The 24,917-nt window shown below is 49.8% G+C and overlaps 1 protein-coding gene across 2 annotated transcripts in view; it reads left to right on the top strand.

Annotated features, from left to right (window-relative positions):
- The window catches only part of Bcl7a (BAF chromatin remodeling complex subunit BCL7A), a 31,542-nt gene extending 7,662 nt beyond the window's left edge, over positions 1 to 23,880 (top strand). The window contains exons 3-7 of one of the 2 annotated variants that reach the window (XM_051161508.1): positions 2,359 to 2,455; positions 10,805 to 10,972; positions 19,302 to 19,423; positions 21,025 to 21,133; positions 23,101 to 23,880. In XM_051161508.1, coding sequence (XP_051017465.1) covers positions 2,359 to 2,455; positions 10,805 to 10,972; positions 19,302 to 19,423; positions 21,025 to 21,096 — 459 coding nt within the window. In that variant the 3' untranslated portion in view covers positions 21,097 to 21,133; positions 23,101 to 23,880. Of the gene's footprint in view, positions 1 to 2,358; positions 2,456 to 10,804; positions 10,973 to 19,301; positions 19,424 to 21,024; positions 22,129 to 23,100 lie in introns of those variants that run through there. The other variant, XM_051161507.1, reaches the window with a different exon arrangement.
- Positions 23,881 to 24,917: the final 1,037 nt, after the last annotated feature.

Here is a 24,917-nt window from a genome sequence, read left to right as displayed (position 1 = left end):
TGTGTCAGAGCTGAGGCCGGGACTCGGGTCTGATTTTGAGATGCGTGTGTTCTCTGTTCCTGGAGAGCTGTCTGATGGCCCAGGTTGTTGACAGAGCAAGGGTGAGAGAGCCTGGTATGGGGATTCCCGCATCACTCCCTACGGGGGCTACAAGAAGATTAAGGGGGACAGGTGGGGCCAGAAAGGACTGTGGTGACCGTGCCACATCCTAGAGAAGGATGCTATAGAAGTCTCCAGGCCACTTCCTATCTGGAGGCCTTTGCACTACTGGTCCTCTCCCTGCCGGCCCCTGCCCTGGTTCCCCCACACTTGGTCTAAGAAGAGTATGGCCCCAGCTGGGAGGGACATGACCACGATCAGTAAGTGTTGTTAGAGGGCCGCAGCTATCATCTCTGGAAAGACAGAGGCTTAGCTTCTCTTCCAAGGGGCTAGCCTCTCTCTCTGGCTCATCTTCAGTAACCTGCCCCTGAGGGTGGGGACTCCAAGCCAGGCTCAGATCACCTGCTTACCTTGGGAAGGCGATGAACTCAGGTGACTGACGTCCCTTCTCGTTTTGACCTGGGGTTCTGAAGCCGCCACGCCCCCTCTTACTGTAAAGGGACCGAGGCTTGGCCCATACACGCGTGTAACCTGCATGTAACCAGACAAAGCAGGCGGCTCAAGTCCTCGGAGGCAGTTCCTGGCTCCGGCCCTTCCCTTGGCCTTACACATCATTAGGAGGTGTAGAAATGCTGGCTGCATCCGAGGAGACGTGGTCCCCTGCTCTCAAGGAATTTCTAATCTCGTTGGGGGAAGATAATTATAGAATGGCACGAAACAGACATCAGGGAAGTGCCAAGTGGAATATGATCCAGGGGAGCGTGTAATATATGTGCCGAGGGAAGGATGGGGCAGCTCCTGGCTGGGCAAAGAACGCTGGCTATAGACAGAGTGAGACAGACCAACCCTGGCTAGCCCATGAGGCTGGGTACGTCACCCCACTGTGGGGGCCCCTGCCCTTCTCCCTTGTGCGGAGAAGCCATGTCTAGCTCGTGTGGATTCTGTACCCAGAAATGCGCATTGTGTCGCTTGGAGAATACTTAGCGTAGCGTAATGTTCGAGAAATGCTGAGTTCCTGGGCTGTGGCAGGAGTGTACTGTTTCTCTAGGGTTAAGCATCTGGGTAGGATGCAGATGCCTGGGCCCCAGCAGCGTGAGACTCTCGGAAGGTCAGGCCGGGAATCTGCATTTTATTTTTTGAGACAGGATTTCTCTATGTAGTCTTTGCTGTTCACCCCATGCATGCCGTTCAGGTTCCCCAGAGGCTGGAAGAGGGCATTGGATCTCCTAGAAATAGGGTTACAGATGGTTGTGAGCCACTATATGGACGCTGGGAACTGAACCTGGGTCCTCTGCAGGAGCAGCTAGTGTTCCTAGTAGCCAGGCCATCTCTCCAACCATATTTAAATATTAATTTTGCAGTATATCTTTCCCTAAATTTGCCTTTTATCTCTGCGCACACGTACCCCAACTTGAGTTTACCTCCCAGCAGGTCCCAGGATACCCAGTTTGTGTTTACCTGTCCAGAGTGTCTACTCTCACAAGTGCACAATGGACACAATCCCCTGAACACATGAACACACCCCAAAAGTGGTGGCAGCTGCACGCGCTGTTCCTCTTTGTCTTGGATATATTGAAGTATTTTAACATGTTCATGCCTCAAGGAGCTTTCTGATTAAAATCCAAAGAGAGCTGCCTTAGTCTCTTTAATTGTTATATGGCACAATCGGACCATCCATGATTTATTTTTGGAGTCTTTACCATCACTCATAGAAACCAAAACAATTCTGTTCCCTTGGGGGCTGAGGGTGTGGCTCACTGAAGAGCACTCGCGTAGTGCATGTGAGGCCCTGGGTTGGATCCCTACACCCTAAAAGCGCCCCCTCCGTTCCACGCTGCCTCTGGGTTTCCCATCCTTCCTGGCCCAGACTGCCAGAAACGAGTGACCTGTGCCTGCCACGGCTGAACCTGCCCTGGTCAGCAATGACGGTGACCTCGGCCTGTCTCCTAGCTCCTCTCTCTAGAAGAAGAGGGAATTCCCAACAGCCAGGGTGTTTGTCTGTCTGCAGGTAACAGCCCCACAGACAGGTGAGATTATGTCTCAGAATCCTCCCATCGGCGAGACTCTCTGATGCCGAGGTGACAAGGAACACTTTGTGGGCCACATTCAAAAGCAGGCAGAGACAACCTGCCAAGGCTCGGGGGCTCTGACTGTTTGATGGCATTAAATATTCATGCCACTCCCCAGGGCCGCTTATGCGAGCACCGTATGTGATTGACTGACTTGGGTTTCTGTTCCATTTTTTTTCTCCCCCTCTAGAAAAACAAGAATAAGAAGAAAGGCAAGGATGAGAAATGTGGCTCCGAGGTGACCACTCCGGAGAACAGCTCGTCCCCCGGGATGATGGACATACATGGTGAGCCCCGCCCGGCCGGCCTCCCTGCCTGGGCCTCGGGAAGCCCTAGGCTGTGGTTCCATTCCTCTAGCAGGTTTGCTCACATTCCAGGCAAAGGGTAGGAGGGCTGGGCACGGCTGCCGGGCCTCTGTGCCAAGGAGGAGCTCTTCAGCGGAGACGTTTCTTTCCCTGGCACACCTAGCCGAGAAACCAAACAGAAACATAAAAATGACAGCCTCTCCTCACCTAGCAGCAGAGTCTCATAGGAGATGATCCCAGGAGCCCTATGCACTCAGGAAGAAGACCCACAACTGTGCTTTCCAGTCTCTGTTTTGTTTTGTTTGTTTTCTGCTTTGCTTTGCTTTGCTCCTGGGAAACTCCAGAGTGGAGTTCTGAGCAGTTCGTGGTCACCATAGGAACCTGGGCACCGCCCTCTCATGTCAGCCTGACATCCTTAGCTGTCAGATTTTAGAAGTAACATGTATCCCATCCGTTAGGGCGTTAGGGTGAGGCTGGGGCCACAATGTAGCCAGTCTCCTGGTCTCATCTTGTCTGTCTGTCTGTCTCTCTGTCTCTCTCGCCTCATTATTGGGAGGAAAGGCTCAAGTCACACTCCCATGGCTCCATGAAATGTCCATAAAATGCACACACCTTATAGCCAGCCCAGGCCAAAGCATAGGATATACACAGCCTGTCCCACCAGACCTCCCCTCTCCCCTCCCTGTTGCTTTTATGAAAATGATTTAGCTTTCTGTCACTGTAACAGAGTGCTTTTTGCTGATGCTGCGGTTTCAATGAGGAAAGGTTTGTTTGGGCTCACGGCATCAGAGGGCTCAGTCCATTCACTCAATGCCATTGCTTTTGGAGGCCTCTGGTGAGCTAGCACCTCATAGTAGGAGCATCGAGGTAGAGGAAGGTGCCGACCAAAGGGGAAGTGGGCTTTTTGGGGATGCATGCCTGTAATCCCAGTACCAGGGAGGTAGAGACAGGAAGATACAAGTCTAGGGACAGACAGCCTGGGCTACATAGTGAATTCTAGGCCAGCCTGGGCTACAGAGTAAAATGGTGTTTCAAAACCAAGCTGGGGCAGGTGAGAAGGGTACACCTTCAAGGGGACCCCTTCAGTGGCTGGACGACCTCTCCCCCAGGCCCCACCTCTTAAAGTTCCTGCTGCTCCCAACTGCATCAAGCTGGGGATTCAGCCTTTAAACACGTGTGCCCTTAGGGACACTTCAGATTCAAACTACAGCAGCCTGTGACATTTATAAGTCAGAAGACCTGCTTTACCACTGTTGTGTGTGTGTGAGGTCAGGAGTTACTGTGGCAGAAGCAGCTGGCTTGGGCAGGAATGGCTTCCATCCCTTAGGGGAGACGTGGCCGCTCCAGCCTGCCTGGTCACTCACTCTGTCTCCCGTGTGGGCCCCCACCCTTGCAGAATCTGCCACCCTTATTCCCCGCCTCCTGTTCCTTTCTCTCTCCTTCCCTCTGTCCGTCTCTTCCCTTCTCTCCTTAGTTTATTTATTTATTCTTTGTTTGTTTTGTTGTCTTCCTTTTTTTTTTTTTTTTTTTTTTTTGAGATGGGGTCTCTCTGTGTACCCTTGGCTGTCCTGGACTTGCTACGTAGACCAGGCTGGCCTCGAACTCACAGCGATCCAGCTGCCTCTGCCTCCCGAGTGCTGGGATCAAAGGCGTGCACCACCACACAGGCTCGGTTTTCTTTTTCAAGAACAGAGTCTTAATATTTAGCGCCGGCCTGGAACTCACATATCTACCTCCTGGGATTATCAGGATTATTTTATTTGGATTAAAGCCATGTACTATGCACTACCACACCTGGTATATTTATTCATAATATGTACACATGCCATAACACACACATGGAAGTCAGAGGACAAGTTGTGGGAGTCGCCCCTCTCCCTCCACCATGTGGGTCCTGAGGATTGAACTCAGGTCAGGGGCTGATGCAAGGGCCACAGAGGGGTGCCTGCTTTCTTTCTTTCTTTCTTTCTTTCTTCTTTTTCTTCTTCTTCTTCTTCTTCTTTTTCTTCTTCTAGCTTTATTTATTTATGTATATAAGCACTCTAGTGCATGTCTGCCTGCATGACAGGAGAGAGCATCAGACAGAAGAGGGCATCAGATCTCATTATAGATGGTTGTGAGTCACCATGTGGTTGCTGGGAATTGAACTCGGGACCTTTGGATGAGCAGCTAGTGCTCTTAACTGCTGAGCCATCTCTCCAGCCCCATTCCTTGCTTTCTTATAGAACCCAGGACAGCAGCTCAGGGATGACACCCCGTACAGTGGCTGGGTCCTCCCCCACCAATCACTAATTAAGAACATGCTCTACAGGGTTGCATAGAGTCCAATATTATGGGGACATTTTCTCAGTTGAGGGGTTCCCTCCTCTCAAATGACTCTAGCCTGTGTCAAGTTGACATAAAATCATGCAGCACGCCTCATTTACCCAGAGTGACCATTCTGGGTCCCCAGTCCCTGGCACCTAATCAAGGAACCTTGTTTCTCGCCGACGTGGCTTCCTAAAAACACAATGGGATTTTGCTGCTGGTTAATGAGCAAAGAAAGACCTCAGATCCCACTGAGTATAGTGGCGCAGGTCTTTAATTCTAGCCCTCCAGAGATGGAGGCAGAAGGACCTGTAGTTGGAGGGCGATCTGGGCCACACGAGACCTTGTCTCAAAAAGTAAAAACAAGGGGGCTGGAGAGATGGCTAAGAGGCTAAGAGTACTGACTACTCCTCCAGTGGTCCTGAGTTCAATTCCCAGCAACCACATGGTGGCTCACAACCATCTATAATGTGATCTGATGCCTTCTCCTGGCCTGCAGGTGTACATGCAGAACAGGAATACTGTATACATAATAATAAATAAATAAATCTTTTTAAAAAAATGTTTTAAAAAGTGAAAACAAAACAAACAAAAAACTTAGGACAACAAAACAAGCCAGGGTTGAAGGTGCGGTTCCATTGGCAGCGCTCACCTGGCATGCACAAAGCTGTGGGCCCTGTCCTTCTACTGTGTAAGGTGGGTATGGGGGGTCCAGGTCCGTACTGCCTGCAGTTGAGAGAAAAGGGAGCAGGCTGATGGCAAGTTCAAGGTCATCATTTCATAAGTCCCAAGTTTGAGCCTAGAATTCATGAGTCAGAATTCGTTTTCCTTTTCAGGGTGAAATATAGGATATGGCCTGGTTTCCTGGCATCCCGAAGCAGCCATCTCTGACCTCCCTTTCCCAGGAACTCCCTCTGTGTGTCCTCTTGAGTTAGTAATGTAACCACTAGACCTCTGGTTGGTTCTAACCTGTAGAATTTGGTGGCAGTGCCTGCTTCGCGAAGTTCTTGTGGGGATTAGATGAGACAGTCTCTGGAGAGCCTTGGCGTGCTAACAGCTACGTTATGAAGCCGTCACAACATGCCAAGCGTCTGATGACAAGGCCCATTTCACAGATGAAGAACTAAGGCTCGGAGAGGGGGTAATCAAGTTGCCCCATTAGCAGCTGATAACTTCCAGTGCTAGAGTTGACATGTGAGAGCTTTTGCGGGCAGAGTCTAGACTTGCTGCCCGGACTGATGCGGAGAGAGCTGGCCCCTGGACATAAGCAACATATCCGTCTCCCATCGTTTGCATTTTAGCTCATGAGCAACCAAGACCAAGGCAGGGGTGACCAAGCATGAAGGTTCGGGAACAAATGTGGGCCTGGCGAGAGGGTTCCAGAAGGCTGGGGAAGGGGCCCAGCAGGAGCTGTGGAGGTCAGCAGAGCTGCAGTCTGTAGTCCACAACTCTCAGCAGTGTCCGCTGTGGATGACAGTTCCCAGCCCGGGCCCCAGCGTCTGCCTCATCAGACATTAATGCTCATTGTCATTTGTTTACAGAATTTTCACCACATGTGCATTTGGGTCTCGACCTAGGAGAACCCAGACCTTTTTTTTTTTTTTTTAAGGCAAATGAGCAGAGTGGGTAGTTTTCAAGTCAGGAATTCCCAGGAGACTGCTCTTATGTCACTAGCGGTCTAGAGTACGGTCAAATGAGATCAGCCGGGCTGTGTGACTGCCTGCCTGGTGTGCTCAACCAGGGGCTGACAGTTGGTCCAACTCCGATAGGAGGCGCATGCCTGTAATCAGAGCACTGGGGAGATAGAGGGAGGACGGTCAGGAGTTCAAGGTCATCCTCGGTGCTGTAATGAGTTTGAGGCCAACATGAGCTACATGAGACTCTGTCTTAAAAAACAAACAAACAAACAAACAGCAGGGCACGGTGGCTCACACCTGTGTTCCCAGTGCTCAGGGAGGCAGAGTTCAAGGCTGGCCTGGTCTATAAAGTGAGTCCAAGATAGCCAAGGCTACACAGAGAAACCGTGTCTTGAAAAGCCAAACAACAACAACAAAAAACCAAAGCCGACCAAACAAAGCAACACATACACACACACCCCAAAACAAAACCAAAGAAACAACAGAGCGATCTAAGGGATCAGTTCCCTGACTTGTTAAAATTTTGGCGGCAGTACCAGGTAGGTAGGGGCACCCGCAGTAAGTTGTTGGTCAAATGCAGTGTCTGATCATGATAGTCCCCAGTTACTAGGAGGCCAAAGCCAGAGGATTGCTCAAGACCATGAGTTTGGGGCTAGCCTGGGCCACATAGCAAGACCTTGTTTTCAGAACACAGTAGGGTAACTATAAATACTCTTCCTCCGTGCACGACACATAGTAGGTACGCCGAGCTCTTGGAGTGCCTCTGCCCTCCTCATTTTCACAAGGTCCCACAACAGTCTCAGCATGAAGTCCTGGCTGGCCTGAACTCACTATGTAGAGCAGGATGGACCTCCAGGCTCTCCTGAGTGAGTGTTAGGACGGTGAGCATGAGCTGCCATGTGTCTGAAGCTCACCACTCAGGTGACTTTGGTCTAAAAGGATGTGGGTGCTTACCTGGCAGAAGAAAGAGAGACCATGATCCTGAAGGTGGTTTCCAAGGGTGAAGTTTCTCTACTGGACTCAGGACTCAGGATGTGCAGATTCACGTATCAACCCCCCCAATGTGAGGAACTCCACTGTATAACTTGCAGTCGTTTGGGGGTTGTGTTTGTGCTTCTTCCTATAAAGATAAATTGGTTGTACCCAGGAAGGGGGTTCAAGACCAAGGGGAGGTGTTCCCTGGACCCCAGATCTGTCTCCAACGTAACCATCCGTGCCACTGCCCCACTGCCTCTCAGCTCTTCTTCAGTCTCATTGTAGACATGGGATGGGCCCCATCCACTCCTCCCTTCAGTTTTTATCAACACTAGGCCATATTTGCCACATGTTTTTTAACGTATTGTTTGAGATTGACGTGTAATTTGCATAAAACACACACATCTCTTGGGTGTGAAGTCGATGGCGCCCTGTCACTTGTCTGTAGCTTGAGCTACAGTGCACCCCCCCTCGCTCCCCCCTAAGCCCCCCCAGCTTAGTTCAATCTGTGCTTGCCCATTTCAGCATGCACCACCAAAGGGTGACATTTCCCCAGACTCTCTGGGCCATTATAATTCCTTAATAACTTTAAGAGCCCAGACCATACGCAAATTCTCCAATTAGTCCAAAATGTGTTATAGTTGGCACTTAACAAATTCAATCCAAATAATTCACACACATATTTACTGGTTATGGCTCTTACTTTTTTTTTTTTTTTTTTTGTCATGATGAGGATGGAACCTGTGGCCTTGTGGAAGTAGGGAAATATTTTTCCATGAGCCGCATCCTTTTTTTGGTTTTTTGAGACAGGGTTTCTCTGTGTAGCCCTGGTGTCCTGGACTCACTTTGTAAACTAGGCTGGCCTCGAACTCACAGAGATAGATCTGCTTGCCTCTGCCTCCCCAAGTGCTGGGATTACAAGAGTTCACCACAATGCCCAGCTCATCCTTTTTTTTTTCCCCCCAAATAACTTTACTTTTTCTCTTTCTTATTTATTTTTATTTTATGTGCTTTGGTATTTTGCTTGTATGTGTCTGTGTGATGGTGTTAGATCTCCTGGAACTGGAGTTACAGACAGTTGTGAGCTGTCATGTGGGTGCTGGGAATTGAACCCAGGTCCTCTGGAAGAGCAGCCAGTGCTCTTAACCCTAGAGCCATCTTTCCAGGCCCCTAGTCCTTTTTTAAAAAAAATAAAAAGAGATTCCTGGGCCAGGGAAATGGCTCAGTGGATAAACACACTTTGGGGAAAAGCCTGTAGACCCATGGTTGGATTCCTGGAGAATTTATAAATGACAGACTGTTCTCTGCCCTCCACATAAGTGTGTGCCCTTGCACATAAAGTGTATACACCCCAAAATAAATAAGTACATAAATGTGTTTTGTTTGTTTGTTCTTGAGACAGGATCATGCTAGGCAAGCAGCCTTGGCTTGCCTGGAACTCACAAGAGATCCATCTGCCTTCTGCCTCTTGAGTCCCGGGATTAAATGCGTTGCCACCGTGCCTGGTCAAAAGCAATGGTCTTTAAAGATATTGGTAGGCTTAGGGTGGGGGCTGGGGAGATGGCTCAGTGGTTAAGAGTACTTGATGTTCTTCTAGAGGACCCAAGTTCGATTCCTAGCACATGTCAAGTGGTTTATAACTCTAACTCCAGCTCCTAGGGATCCAAAGCCTCCAATGGGCACCTCCACTCATAAGCACATACGTTCCCACACGCACGCACACACTCTTACCACGTAAGTAAAATTAATCTCCTAGGAAATGATTCCCACCGGGCGTGGTGGCGCATGCCTTTAATCCCAGCACTCGGGAGGCAGAGGCAGGCGGATCGCTGTGAGTTCGAGGCCAGCCTGGTCTACAAAGTGAGTCCAGGACGGCCAAGGCTACACAGAGAAACCCTGTCTCGAAAAAACCAAAAAAGAAGAAAAAGAAAAATGATTCAGTTGGAGAGAGAGAGAGATCAGTGGCTGAAAGCACTTCTGTAGAGGACCTGTTTGTGTTTCCAGCACTACATAGTCACCTGCAAGCTCCAGTCTCAGGGAACCTTCCTGCCCTCCACTGCCCCCCCCCCCCCCGTGTGTACACGGGACACACAGTGCATGCAGGCGCGCGCGCGCGCGCACACACACACACACACACACACACACACACACACACACACACGAGTAGTGAATAAATTACTCTTAAAAATAATTAAATAATTTCTGGTGCTCTTGCTGCCTCATCTCACTCAGCCATTTATTCATTTATTTGTAGACTGGTTCTCTCTAGTCCTAGCTGGCCTGGAACCCACAGAGATCTACCTGCCTCCGCCTACCCAGTGCTGGGATTAATGGCGCCACCGGCTCTGCCTTTTATTTTGGATCAATAGTAAGCCAGTCTGGGCCTTCAGGAAATGGGGTGGAATGTTGCAACATTATTTCATGCAGAAATAGGTCTCATGTGACCCAAAAAGGTATTTTTGTTGTTGTTGCTTTTTTACTAATTCTTTGAGGATTTCTAGCCGGGCGTGGTGGCACAAGCCTTTAATCCCAGCACTCGGGAGGCAGAGGCAGGCCGATCGCTGTGAGTTCGAGGCCAGCCTGGTCTACAAAGTGAGTCCAGGATGGCCAAGGCTACACAGAGAAACCCTGTCTCGGAAAAAAAAAAAACAAAAATTCTTTGAGGATTTCATTCATATATGTATACAATGTATTTTAATCACATTCACCCCCTAAGACCTCCCAGATCCACTCCCATCACCCCCCATCTGTCTTCCCCACTCCCATTTAAAAAATATATTATTTTATCTGGGAATGGTGGCACACACCTTTAATCCTAGCATTTGAGGGATGGGGGTGGTAGATGGCATTAGAGGCAGGTGGATCTCTGAGTTTGAGGCCGGCCCGGTCTACAGAGCAAGTTTCAGACCAGCTATGGCTACATAGTGAAACCATGTCTACCAAAAAAGATTTATTTACTTTTATTTCATGTTTGTTTGTCACATTTATGGAGGCCAGTAGAGGGTCAGATCCCCTGGAACAGGAGTTGTGGGTGTTTATGAGCCACCATGTGGACGCTGGGAGCCAAATCCGCATCCTCTATAAGAAAAGCAAGTGTTCACGGCTGAGACAGCTCTCTAGGTTCCTGTGTGTCCTTTTTTAATTTTTGTTTTGTTTTTCCAGACAGAGTTTCTCTGTGTAGGGATCTCCTTAGGTAGCAAGGGCCGGTGGCGAAAGTTATTGAGAGAAAGTAATCGGTAATCAGGCTAGCTCACAGGGTATAAGACTGGGCATAGGAAAGCTGCCCCACGACCCGCCTGCCACTGCCACCGCTGCTCCCCAACCCCACCCTCCCCTGCTGCCACCCAGAGAGCTCACACTTACTTCTCCTCAGCAGCTACAGGATGTCAACCTGTGCTCTGTTCCTGTACAGATGATAACAGCAATCAGAGCTCCATAGCAGACGCCTCCCCCATCAAACAGGAGAACAGCAGCAACTCCAGCCCCGCCCCAGAGCCCAACGCACCTGTGGCCGGTGATGGCACCGAAGCCAAGGCTGATGAGGCGCAGGCCGAAGGAAAGGAGCATCCTGGAGCTGAAGGTACTTACTGCTCAGAGACAGGGCACGGAGGGGCAGCTCAGCCAGACAAGCCACAGGTGTTTAAAGAAGGCCTTGCCATGTGCCAAGCTGAGACCATGACGTAGAAGAAAAATAAGATCTGGTTTAGAGCCATTTAAAAAAAAGAGATGGGGGAGGGGGGGCAGGGAGGGCTGGAGAGATGGCTCAGTGGTTAAGAGCACTGACTACTCTTCCAGAGGTCCTAAGCTCAATTCCCAGTAACCACATGGTGGCTCACAGCCATCTATAATGTGATCTGGTGCATACTGTATACATAATAAACAAATTTTAAAGAGAGAGAGAGAGAGAGAGAGAGAGAGAGAGAGAGATCAGACAACTGGGAGCGGTTCGTTCCCTAGCACCACATAAACTGAGTATGTGGTGCAAGCCTGTGATCCTAACACTTGGAAGGTAGAGACAGAAGGATCAGGAGTTCAGGGTCAGCCTGGGTTTGCCTGAGATCATATTTTTTTAAAAATCAGTCCGGTGTGGTAGTGCAGGGGAAAAAATATCAGCCCACACCTTTGATCCCAGCACTGGGGAGGCAGAGGCAGGCAGATCTCTGCGTTCAAGACCAATCTAGCCTACAGATCGAGTTCCAGGATAGCCAGGGCTACACAGAGGAACACTGTGCTGAAAATTAAAAAATGATTTATTAGCCAGGTGGTGGCAGCACATGCCTTTAATCCCAGCAGAGGCAGGTGGAGCTCTGAGTTTGAGGACAGCCAGGGCTACAGAGTGAGTAGCCAGGGGTACACAGAGAAACCCTGTCTTGAAAAACCAAAATCAAAAAACCAATCACTAGAATTAGGAAAGGGAGTAAAAGTCTTGTGGAATTATGAAGATGGTTAAGAAAGGCTTCCTTAGCAGCCAGGCGTGGTGGCACATGGCTGTAATCCCAGCACTCTGGGAGGCAGAGGCAAAGTGACTTCTGTGAGTTCAAGGCCAGCCTGGTCTACAAAGCGAGTCCAGGGCAGCTAAAGCTACACAGAGAAACCCTGCCTTGGGGGAAAAAAAAAAAAACCGAAAGAAAGAACGGAAAAAAAGAAAGAAAGGCTTCCTTGTGGTGATGTAAAACAGGTAAACAAGTCAGAGAGTGCCGGGCGTGGTGGCGCATGCCTTTAATCCCAGCACTCGGGAGGCAGAGGCAGGCAGATCGCTGTGAGTTCGAGGCCAGCCTGGTCTACAAAGCGAGGCCAGGACATCCAAGGCTACACAGAGAAACCCTGTCTTGGAAAACAAAAACAAGTCAGAGAGCTCTCTAGAAGAAGAACATTGTCGGCAGAAGAGCAGGAGGTCCTGAGGCAGAGGCAAAGTCAGTGTGGCAAGAGAAATGAAGGACCGGAAAAGTCAACTCGGGTCAGAGAGGGTGCTGGCTTCAAGTGTGGTGGGCTCATAAGGCCACCGTGCCCTGGCTCTCTATGGGCTGTGAGACGAGGCATGGGTAGACATGACCCGGAAAACTGAGAAAAGATGATGTAATGCTTAAAGCCGAGGTAGCAAAGCCATTACCAGCCATTGTCTATGTGGGGAAAGGCGGTAGTGAGGCCAGTGTAGGGGCAGAAGACGTGTTGCAGGGCTGATAACTGGTTTGTGGTGACAGAAGCTGTAATTCCAGAGGATGGTACAAGGTGACCAGTTACAAAGTATGAGGCCAGCCTGAGCTACGGAACAATTCTGGGGCCAACATAGAACAAAACAAAGAAATTTGGAGAGATGGTTCAGCAGTTAAGGTCATTGGTTGCTCTTACAGAGGACCCAGGTTTGATTCCCAGCACCCCCAACTGTCTGTAACTCCAGTTCTAGGGGATAAGATCCGGTGGCCTCTTTTGGCCTCCAAGGGCACAGTGTTTATGTGGTGCACTTACGTGTGGTGAAACTACTCATACACATAAAATAAAAATAAACAGATAGGTAAAAAGCTAAAGATGTATTTCTTTTATTTATTTATTTATTTATTTTGGTTTTTTGAGACAAGGTTTCTCTGTGTAGCCTTGGCTGTCCTAGACTCGCTTTGTAGACCAGGCTGGCCTCGAACTCACAGCAATCCGCCTGCCTCTGCCTCCCGAGTGCTGGGATTAAAGGCGTGCGCTACCACGCCTGGTTTTAAAGATGTATTTCAATGGTAGAACTCTTGCTAGGCCTGCAAGGACCCTAGTACTATGTACATTGGGTGTGGTGGTGGTACATACCTGCCATCCTACCACTTGGAAGATGGAGGCAGGTTAACCTTGAACTCAGTATGTGGCCAAGGATGACTCCTTTCTGGACCTCCCGCCTCCATCTTCTTTGAAGAAGAGATTTACTTATTTGTTTACTCATTCACCTGGCTTTCCGCTTGACTCATTCATGTTGATGTCTGGCCCCTAGGCTAGGAGACTTTTGTGGTTATGGTCATAGCAAAGAAGGGGAGTCTGGGGGCTGGAGAGATGGCTCAGAGGTTAAGTGCGCTGGCTGCTCTTCCAAAGGTCATGAGTTCAATTCCCAGCAACTACATGGTGGCTCACAACCATCTACAATGAGATCTGGTGCCCTTTTCTGGCATGTAGGCACACATGCAGGCAGAATACTGTATAAATAATAAATAAATCTTAAAAAAAAAAAGAAAGAAAGAAAAGAAAAAAGAAAGGGAGTCTGGAAGCCTCAGGAAGGCTTCTTGGCAGTGATGCCATCTGAGCCAGACTTAAAGGGTGAGCTGGTACGAGAGGCTAGCTATTCCAGTCAAAGGGATCGAGTCCCAAAGTGGTATAACACGAGTGAACTGTGGAACATGGATGTGACTTGCTGGCCACAGAGCGGTACAGGCAGTGTGGAGCAGAGGCTGGAAGCTGGAATTTAGAAGGTCCACCTGACTGACCGGTAGGGAGAGCTGGAGATTGTGGCAGGATGGCCCGAGAGCAGGTAAAGAGATCCAGCTAGGCTCAAGGGTCTCAGATTTAGTGTGGCCACCACAGTGTGGCATTGAGCATATGAGGGAGTACCCACGTGTGAAGCTGGCCCTTGGGTAGGGAAGAAGTGGACGTGTAGGTCAGTCGGCAGAGGGCCTCGCTTAGGCTTTTTATTGCTGTGATAAAACACCATGACCAAAAACAACTTGGGAAGGGAAGAGGTTTATTTCAGCTGTCGGTTCCCCATCACAGTCCATCATCAAAGGAAGCCAGGGCAGGGACCCGCAGAGGCCATCGAGGAGTGCTGCTTACTGCCTTGCTCTTCAGGCCTTGTTCAGCCTGCTTTCCTTTCTTTTCTTTTTTTAAGATTCATTTATTTATTTATTTAATATACAGTGCTCTGCCTGCATGTGGTTGCTGGGAATTGAACTCAGGACCTCTGGAGGAGCAGTCAGTGCCCTTAACCTCTGAGCCATATCTCCAGCCCCTCTGCCTGCTTTCTTACAGCACCCAGAACCACCTGCCCAGAGGTGGCACTGTGCCCTACATCTTGTCCACAGGCCATCCTGGTGGGGACACCAGCAGTGCCAAGTGGTAGTGGTGCACGCCTTTAATCCTGGCACTTGGGAGGCAGAGGCAGGTGGATCTCTGTGAATCTGAGGGCAGCCTGGTCTACAGAGGGAGTTCCAGGACAGTCAAGGTGTGGCCTTACAGTCAGGGCACACCCACTAGGTGTCCCAGCTTTTTGCCGGTTAGATGATGCTTTAGGCCAGAAAGTGGAGGGATGGGCTGTAGTTCACTACGGTGTGGCCTTGGATGGGCAGCATTGACTCCCCTGCACCTACAGGTTTTCTTGTTTCTAAAATGGCACAGATAAAGTGGCTTCCCGCCGGGCATGGTGGCGCACGCCTTTAATCCCAGCACTCGGGAGGCAGAGGCAGGCGGATCGCTGTGAGTTTGAGGCCAGCCTGGTCTACAAAGTGAGTCCAGGATGGCCAAGGCTACACAGAGAAACCCTGTCTCGAAAAACCAAAAAAAAAAAAAAAAAAAAAAAGTGGCTTCTCTTGTCAGATTGTAGCAAGGGGTGAAGGGACTGGGGTAGAGGAGGGAGCTGGAATGCTATGGAGAGCCCTTCACACCTCCTCCATTGGGGGAGTTGTTCTGAGGTTACCGGGGCAAGCAAGAGTGGTCAAGTCTGGGGCCACCTCGGCTTCTTTCCTATCTTGCCATCCGGTTATGGTCTTACTGCCCACGGATTTGAACCTGGGTCCTCTTTCCCCTAACAGGCCAGTTGTGGCTCAGCTCTAAGAGTCACATTTGCAGTGATGGTTCTGTAACTGCGGCCTTTTATACCCCCACCCCCACCCCAACTGCACCAAAAGCTTTATAGGCCCAGGTGGGGATCATACCAGGGTCCTCTTCCAGTCATCCCATACCATTGGGTTTGTACCCACCTGCCCCAGCTCCCCACAGGAAGGGCACAAGCACAGGACCGGTGTGTCCTCCCCACAGGTGGGTAAACTGGGACAGGGTGGGTTGGCCACCAGCTGTTGACCTTGCTTTGAACTTGTTTACTGCTGAGTGAGCTCAGGGAATGACATAACGTCCAAGCTCCCTGGACTAAATTTAGGCCCCGGGAAAATAATTTCCCCTGGGTGTGTTCCAGAAGCACCAAGACGCTCAGAGAACAGCCTGCTGTCCTGGGAGCCCTGGCATGCCGCAAGCTGCACCATTGGCTCCCTCTGAGCCCGCAGGCCTGGCTCTCAAGGAAGCCTCGAGCCTGGGCATGTCTCTGCCAGCAAACAGGCAGCTTGGATCTCCAAATCTCGGTGACTGGCTGCCTCTTCCCCTCCATCTGCAGAGCCCAATGTATGCAGAAAACAGATTGTGGCCACAGAGGCCATGAGACACCGATAAGGTAGACTTTAGGTCAGTTAAAAATGTGTCTTGTTAAAGCAAACAAATGATTATGGAATAGAGTACAAAATTAATGTGGATTTTTCTCCCTTTGAAAAAAAATTTTTTTTCCTTCTCTCCAAGCAGGCTGGTCTTGAACTCCTGACCTCCACTTCCCAAGTGCTGAGATTGCATAATATGCATGTCCGTGTCCAACTTTTTGTTTTCTCTCTTTCTCTCCCCCTGTCCCCCCCCCCTTTTTTTTTTTTTTTTTTTTTGTAGATAGGGACTTACTATGTAGCCCAGCTGGCCTGGAACTCAGAGAGATCCTTCTGGCTCTGCCTATTGCGTGTTGGGATTAAAAGTGTGCCACCAGGCTTGGCCCTTTAACTTTTCCCATTTAAAAATAATTTTATGCATATAAGTGGTTTTTGCCTATGGGTATGTATGTGCACATGTGTGTGCCTGGTGGCCTCAAAGATCAGAAGAGAGTGTTAGATTTCCTGGAACTGACATTCCCGATGGTTGTGAGCCACCGTGTGGGTACTGGGAACCAAACCATGCCCAACTGAACTAAACCATTTCTAAGTGAAAAACAGTTCACTGGCATCTAGAATATTCTATCACCTCTGTCAAGTCCAGAAGATTTTCCTCAGTACACAGAGAAACTGCATAATCCTTCTCTGTGCCTTATTTCACCATTCCGGTGCCTGCCTGTGTGCGTATGTGCGTGCGTGCGTGTGTGCGTGCGTGTGTGCGTGTGTGCGTGTGTGCGTGCGTGTGTGCGTGTGTGCCTGTGTGGGTTTTGACCTGTTGTGGGCATTTCACATAAAGAACAACATGTCCCTTTTGCCTTCCACCCTGTTGAGACAAGGTCTTTCTTGTTTCTTCCACTGCTGTGCTATAAAATTCAGGCCAGCTGGCCCTTGAGCTTCTGAGCCAGTCTCCTGTCTCCACACCCCCATCTCTCTGCAGCCGTAGGAGTGCTAGGATTACAGATGTGTGCCACCCAATCCTGATTTTTATGTGGGTTCTAGGGAACAAATCTGGGTTTTTAGGCTTCTGTGACTAGTACTTTCACCCCCTGAGCCATCTCCCTGGCTCTCCTTTGATCCTTTTTAGGATTGGGTAATAGTCCGCTATAAAGGAAAACCACATTTTATTTCTCAGGCTGTTCCCACCATTGTGAATAGTTCGGCCGTGGCATTCATATTCAAGACTCTTTGACTCTCTGATTTTTTTAAATTTTTGTTTTTCACGACAGGATCTTTCTGTGTCAGCCTTGGCTATCGCTTTGTAGACTAGTCTGTGACTCTCTGGTTTTCAATTATTTTCCCAGCACTGGGGGGGCAGAGGCAGGCAGATCTCTGAGTTCGAGGCCACCTTGGCTTTGTCAACCTTGTTTTTGTAGAAGTAGCAAAGATTTGGACAGAAAGTACCTGGTCCCATGATTCACCAGGGGCAAAGGCAGTGTTTGAACTTAAATCTCTCAGCAAACTGAGTCTCCTCTGTGTCCCAGGTTGTAAGTGGAGCCCCACCCTGTGGCCATAAGAAGGTCCAGCACACAAACTCTGGCCTGCTGAGTAAAGGCAGACTGCCGGTGTGGGTAGCAACAGGGTGCTAGCAGGGCTCGCTGTAGCTGCCTGCGGCCACACCCACCACAGGCTCTAGACAGCCGCTGGCTGTATGCCCACATTACTTATATAGTTTTTAGCTCATACATGGATTTTTTTTTTCCTTTGCTATTCCTCTGCCTCAGAAAGTAAGATGTGGTTGCTTAGGCTTTCTTCAACATTACTATAATGCTCTTTTTTTAAAAACCAGGGTGAGGGCTGGAGAGATGGATGGCTCAGCAGTTAAGACTGACCGAGTTAGATTCCCAGCACCCATGTTGGGCAGCTTATCACCGCCTTTAACTCTATTTCCCAGGGATCCACCACCTGTAGCCTCTGTGAACTCCCACACTGAGGTGCATATACCCTCCTCCAGTGATTAAAAATAAAATTTAAATGAAGTCAGAGTGACCTGCCACTGGGGCCATGTGCGAGCAGCCGGGGCTCAGGCAGATTTCACAATGTCTCCATTGTGTCCCAGATTCTCGAGGGAAACTTCAGCGGTCCCCTTCCAATGTACACCAACGTACATCTGCCAGAAAATTGTGACAGAGTGAGAGGGAGGCATAACAGATAACCTAAGTGATTGGTGTCATCAGATAAACGGTGGCTTCCCAGACTGCTGGGCAGCCACATTTTAAGCTCTTGTGTGTAGAGAGTTTGTAAAAATGTGCAAAGTCTGGGCCCTCACCATCTTGAGAGATAGAAAAACTATATGCATATGAGGGAACAATCTAGAAAGGCGGGACCAAGTCCTCTAACATACTGGTATATCTATCTTAGATATCAGTTGGTTTTAGCTTTTTTTTTTTTTTTTTTTTTTTTCTTAGTGGTTGGCTTTGGTCACCAAAGCCTCATCCTTACTATTAAGAGAAATGTGGGGCCGGGTGTGGTGGTGCACACCTTTAATCCCAGCACTCGGGAGGCAGAGGCAGGTGGACCACTGTGAGTTGGAGGCCAGCCTGGTTTACAAAGGGAGTACAGGACAGCCAAGGCTACACAGAGAAACCCTGTCTTGAAAAACGAGAGAGAGAGGGGGGGGGGGAGAGAGAGAGAGAGAGAGAGAGAGAGAGAGAGAGAGAGAGAGAGAGAGAGAGAGAGATTAGGCTAGGGATATAGTTCAGTTGGCAGAGTACTCACCAGTTTCTCAAAAGAAAAAGGTGGAGGTAGGAGGGGGACAGCAGCAAGATGGCTCAGCAGGTCAAGGAGCAGCAAGGCAAGTCGCTTTCAATCACCAGAACCCACACGGCAGGAGAGAACTGACTTATCACAGTGTCTGACCTCCATCTATGCGCTGTGGCATGCAAGCACGTATACTAAATGAACAAACATGAGGTTTTTGCTTTCAATTATTAGAGGCTGGAGAGATTTCTCAACCGTTAAGAGCATTTGCTGCTCTTGCAGAGGACCCAGGTTCAGTTCCCAGCAAGCACTTGGTGACTCAGAACTGTCTGTTCCTTCAGTTCCAGGGGATCAGACGTTCTCCGCAGGCAACAGGCATGCGTGTGGTGCACAGGCCTATATGCAGGCACAACACCCATCCACATAAAATAAAAATAGGTAACTCGTGGGAAAGCTTGTTTCCAGCTCCCCCTGGTGAAGTCTCTTTGGCCATAGCTTCCCTGCTGGAGACAGGAGACAGCCGTGATTGCTGTGTAGCTTGTCGTCCAGCAGAGGGCAGCAGACACTGACAGTAGTGCCTACAAAGTAGCATTCTTCCTCCAGGAAGGAGGGTCAGAGACCCACGGAGCCCACTTTGTGGCCTTCTCAAGCTTTAGGCCACCCCTCTCTGGAGGCCCCTGCGCCACAAAACTACCCAGATCCGAGTGTCTTTAGTACTTGGCCCGTCTGCTGCTGCCTCTCATGTGTCTGGGGGAAAAAAAAACAGCATCTGTTGTCTTGCTTTTTGTTCAGATGCTTCCGATGAGCAGAATTCACAGTCTTCGGTGGAAAACTCAGTGAACAGTTCAGAAAAAGCAGAACGGCAGCCATCTGCAGAATCGGGCTTGACAGCGGAAACATCGGCAGTCTCTCAGGTACCTGCAGCCAGGCCTTGGTGGGGTGGGGCTGGGGTTCTCTTCACCGTTGGACCGCGCTGGAACACCGCTCGTCCATTGAGCAGAAGCTGAAGTCTAAGCCTATGTCGCCTGGGGGCCACAGTGGTGGGAGGAATGTGGTCCTGCTTCAAGAAGCCTCTGGGGTTGAAGATGTCTGTCAGTCTAGTCTCAGCTTGGTGATGTTGTTTACTTGGACTCCGTGAAAGCATCCCCCATCCCAGTGACAACCCCCCCCCACCGCCTTTGCCCTTTAAAGTTAAGGAAGACATGACCTCAGGAAACTAAAGGCTAGATTATTCTTTGGAACTTTGCATGTGGTCCAGCCCCCTGCTCAGACCCCCTCTGTGTTGTAACCAAGTATTGGCATCGTTCTTGGATTGTTGGGTGCAAACCTGAGGCCCAGGGGCAGGAAGCAGATGGGATGGAGTCCAGCCCAGGTTCAAATCCAACCCCAGTCAGCTGGAGGTATGTGCCAATAGTCCCAGTTACTTGGGAAGGTTGAGGGAGGAGAATCACAAGTTCAAAGCCAGCCCAGAAGACTTAATGAGAGTCCATCTAGCGGATGCTGCGGTAACCATGGTGAGGAGGCACTAGCCTAGGTGTCAGGAGGGCAGTAGGCCTGGAGAGCAGGCAGCCTCAAATATCACAGGATGGGGGAGGGAGGGGACCAGGGCTGGTCACTTGGCCTCCCCAGCCTTGGTAAGAAGTCCGGCTTGTGTATTCAAGTCAGTGAAGCAAATGTTGGAAGCCTTGTTCTCAGCAGTGGTTTAGAGTTTAAGAAGCAGGCTCAGGTGCTGTTGGATGACACCTGTAGACAGGCCACAGAGACGCAAGTAGTGGCAGCTCAGAGAGATGGGCAGACTCTAACAGTAGGTAGATCTTGCTAAAGGGGGAGTGGGTGGAGAGGGGAAGAGAGGTCTGCAGGGTGCTGCTATCCAGGCACCGCCTGTGCTAACACCTCAGGGAGCCCCTGTTAGCATGGATACTGTCTGGAGTTTGGTCTCAGGTGATAGGCGAGGTCTGAGAGACTGTAGGTGACTGCTGGTGAATGAATTACCTTCTGAGCGGTCATAAGACTTCTTGGGAATTCGGTCACAATAACAGACCACTTTCTCAGAGTGATGTCCGCGTGACCATTCAGTGAATGCTGAGCAGCTATGGCCAAGCCAGGCGCCTGTAGCCTGAGGGACAATAGCCCACACAGCAGAATGGCTTTGGGTTTTCGAGAAACCACCTTAGAGGTAGTGTGAGGATTGCATAAGTCTTCCGCTCAGGTACTTACCTCCACGGTTAATTTCAGACAGGAAGACTAGTCACAAGGGGAACTTGGTCAAGCTTGCAGCTAATCAAAGGCAACGGGACTCAAAAACCCCAGGGAACAGCATGTGTGATGGCTCAGAGTGACAGTAGGATTCGGGCCAGAGTGTTTCGGGTGCTCTCCGATGTGTCAGGCACCCTCCCCTCTTCCCCCACAATTAGTTCTCTCTCTTCCCTCTGGAGGCAACTTGCTGCCCCACCTGTGTCCTGGCTGCCCTCTGTGCTTGCACTGACCCCAGTCGCTTCTCTTCTCTCCCCCAAAGGATTTGGAAGGAGCGCCGCCCTCTAAGAAGATGAAGCTGGAAGCCTCGCAACAGAACTCTGAAGAGATGTAGGTGCCCGGTGGAACTCTTTGCCCATGTCTCATGGCAGGTACATCAGCAGGCTTAACTCTAGACCGTTGCCCAAGCGATCCCTCTTGGGTGTGAACAGAACTAACGTTTCAAGTTTTACTAAGTGCAAATCCAAGAAAAACCTAGAACGGCCGGAACTTCTCAGACACTGACGAACTCTGCTGTGAAGTGAAACGCGCGAACCTTCAAGCGACTGCCCTTGGGGAGGTGGGTCGACAGCTCAGGAGTGTCTGCACACTGTCTCGGAAGCCAAGATTACATTTGCGTTGCTGCTGTGTCCCTCCCCGCCCCCTCCCACCTCTCTAATTAATGATATAAGCTATTTGAGGGTGGTGCCAATCAGGAATTTGCTTTCCATAGGGGCTTTTGAACTTTTCAACCAATTCCTTCCGCTTTCTTTTTTTGTGCCTTGTACCCTAGAGGTGACCTCTGGCATGTTTCCTGGTTTTTGCATCTCTCCTGGCAAAGTGCCCACTTGTTTTGGTTGGCTGCTGCCCCTTACTGCCGCTCTCTCCCCTGCCCCAAGCTGGCAGGGTAGAGCGGGCAGGAGATCAGGCACCTTTCAGTGGCTCCTGGTTCAGGTGAGCAGTGTTGGGGCACACCCTGAGCCCCAACTTCCAGGGCCCCTGGGGCTATAAATGTCGGGCCCCATTTCCCAAGGGCTGGCCTCCCCGGTTCAGGGCATGCCCTCACCTCCTGGAGCCACGGAGGCTGGAGGTTTGCGAGCCACAGTAGCCCAGATTGACATGCAAAGCCTTTAGATTCTTCTGGCACCTTCTACCCTCTCTTGCCCCTACTATAGCCACCACTGGCAACTGCTTTCTCCAGGCCCTCTGAAGACAAAACGACTGTGAGCTAGTCTCCTTAGCACAGGGCTGCGGAGGTTGGGAGCCGGCAGGGCGGCAGGGTTAGCTGGTGCTGAACTCTCCCACGGGACATTGCTTGGATTTCAAATCCATGGAAACCTGCTGCCCTTTGTCCCTGTCTCTCATCCTGACTCCCACCCTCACCCCCACCCCCCAAAAAAAATCCCAGGCAAGATGCTCCTGGCATCGTATTCTGACTCTCAGAGGCAACAGGCGGCTGGAGTCTCATTCCCAGGGCGTGCCATCAGGCAGCACTGGAAAGAGGACCTTAACAATTGGGCCTCAAAGGCCAGAAACAAGGCACCGAGGAACCGGGAAGATTTGCACACACACCCCCAGATAGGAGCCACCAAGGCTCCCCTTCCCCTGATCTCGATTGCACGGAGACAACTTTCTGTCACTCAGCGGAGACATCCCTTGGATGGACTGCCCAACTGTTGAGTTTCTGAGGCCTGGTTTGTTCTTAATTCCTTGACGGGACCCCTCAGACCTTAAAGCTTCCCCTATGCTTTCTTACTGCACTGGAGTTCTAACTCCCTATGAGTCGTATGTTGGGGGGGCGGGCGGGCTGGGTGGTTTTTTTGTTGTTGTTGTTGTTGTCGTCTGTTTGTTTCTGTTTTTGTTTTGTTTGCTAATTGGTGCATATTCAGGTACCACCCTTTTGCCATGTGGATCTTTCTCCCAAACACCATGAGAAGTGTCTGCCAGGCTCCATTTTCTAAGAGTTTCTGAGGTGACAGATACTATTTCTTTTTTTTTTTTTTTTTTTTTTTTTTTTCCGTTTTTAAGGGAGCTGTCTATTTCCTATACTTCAAGAAGAATCAAAATGTTCCTGAATTTTAAATACCTCATGCAAAAATATCTCCTGAAATAAGGGAAGAAAAAAAACTTTGAAAATCTTAATGTTGAAGTTAGCAATGCTAAAATGTTTCTGTCTTTTAAAAAAATTTTTTTTTTCTTGTACTTAGCGATTTTGCCCCTCAGGCAGTCAGTTCTGTGAAGAACTGTCTTCTTGTCTTTGCTGGAAAGCAACCAGGTGTGAGGCCTCCAACACATCTCAAGGTCAAGGCGGCTTTATCTCCAGATTCTAGAGTTAGGGCAACATTTTTTTCTTTTGCAGCAAAACTCCATTTTGGTGAAAGATGAATTTGGATATTTATTTCTTTTTCTGGGAAACGAGAGGTTACAGCTGAGGGAGAACCCAACACTTGGATCCACGGAGCCAGCCGGGGCGGCCAGGGCTGCCTGCACCTCTTCTACCCACTGCGGCCTCTCTGGACAGTCAGGATGACTTGATGCAGTCGAGGATGAAGATGACGATGACGAGGTCCACGGTACTGAGGCTGTCATTAGTTTTTCTCTAAAGTGCCTGAAGGTAGGAATGGGCCGTTGATGGGGACCATTCGGATGTCCCCCAACGGCCGCGCCAGGCAAAGAGCCAGCAGCCCTGCACTCCACGCTGGCCAGGAAAGCCTTCCACGCGGAGCGGTCAGACTGCAAAATCCAATGTGCTTCCTTCCCCACCACGGTCCTCTCTCTGGAGCCGATGGTCCCCGTTCCTGAACCTCTCGCCCGCAACCCCATCACAGAACCTAAGACCTTTCATCTGGCCGAGCCAGGGGCAGGGGATCCTAAGCAAATGCCTTCCGTGGACATCAGGCCCCATGGCCTAAAGGGCTCCCAGGGCAAACTTCCCCCAAAACTTGAAGGCGGGGGAATGGCGGCTACACATTCCACAAAGTGCTGGCACTTACACCCACAACCCGGAAGGCTATTGACCGATTCTTGGAGGGTGGTGACTGCCCATCATCAGGTGGTGTCACGGTTTGGAATGTTACTTATTGCCGAGGACCTGGTTAGAGGTATAAAGACCTTTTTTTCCACTGTTACCTAATTTTTTTTTTTCCTCTTTAAAAAAAAAATTTTTTTTTTGGTGTGTTGTACAGCAGTATAATTTTTCACTTATTTATTCCATCCGTAGGTATTGTTTGTACAATGTACAATGGTTTCATTTCAGAAAATAATAATAAAAAAAATGTTCCGATCATGAGTTTGGTGGCTTAGCCCATTGTAATCAAGAATAAAATCAGGTAGATAGTGGAGATGTTCCTCCCTGGCTCTCGGGCTCCTTTCTACAGATCTGGTTAAGCTCCTTGTAGGAGACCACCAGCGGGCAGGGTATCAAGAGCTGCCATTATTAAACACCAGGCGGGGCCAGGCCAGCCACTAGGCACTCCTTTTTGTGGGTGGGTGTTGTCAATCACTTTGTGCACAAGAGTAAAGAACAAGGTTGTACCCTGTCCAGATTATGCAACCAGGTAGAGCTCAGTCTGGAGACCATGCCTGGGAGCCAGGAGTTGTGGCGCAGACCTTTAATCAGGCAGAGGCAGAAGGATTGCTGCGAGTTCAAGGCCTGGACTACTTAGCAAATAGCAAGCCAGCCAGGGGTACAAGACTTTGTCTCTCAAAAAGAAAAAAAAAGAGCCCTTCCCCAGTGTGCGTGAGGCCTGGCTGGCACGTGCCTATAATCTCAATATTGGGAAAGAGAATTAGAAGCTCAGGGTTTCCCCTAGCTGTATAGCAAGTCCCAGGTCAGCCTGGGATACATGATAGCAGAAGAGGGGAAAAAGAGTCTCTCGTGGTAGCAATTCTGGTCAGCAAATACTGACAAGGATGAGAAGGAAGGATCAAAGGCTTGAGCCAGCTTGGACTACACCTTTAATTTCAGCACTCGGGAGGCAGAGGCAGGTGGATCGCTGTGAGTTCAAGGCCAGCCTGGTCTACAAAGCGAGCCCAGGACAGCTAAGGCTACACAGAGAGAACCTGTCTCACTCCTTACGTTGTGGTGATCCCCTAATATAAAATTATTTTCATTGTCATAACTGTAATTTTGCTATTGTTATGAATCGTAACATAAATGTCTGTTTTCCGATGGTC

Source organism: Acomys russatus, chromosome 19, assembly GCF_903995435.1.
Source record: "Acomys russatus chromosome 19, mAcoRus1.1, whole genome shotgun sequence".
In the NCBI taxonomy this organism is placed as follows: Eukaryota; Metazoa; Chordata; class Mammalia; order Rodentia; family Muridae; genus Acomys; species Acomys russatus.
This window is presented reverse-complemented; position numbering and strand designations above follow the sequence as displayed.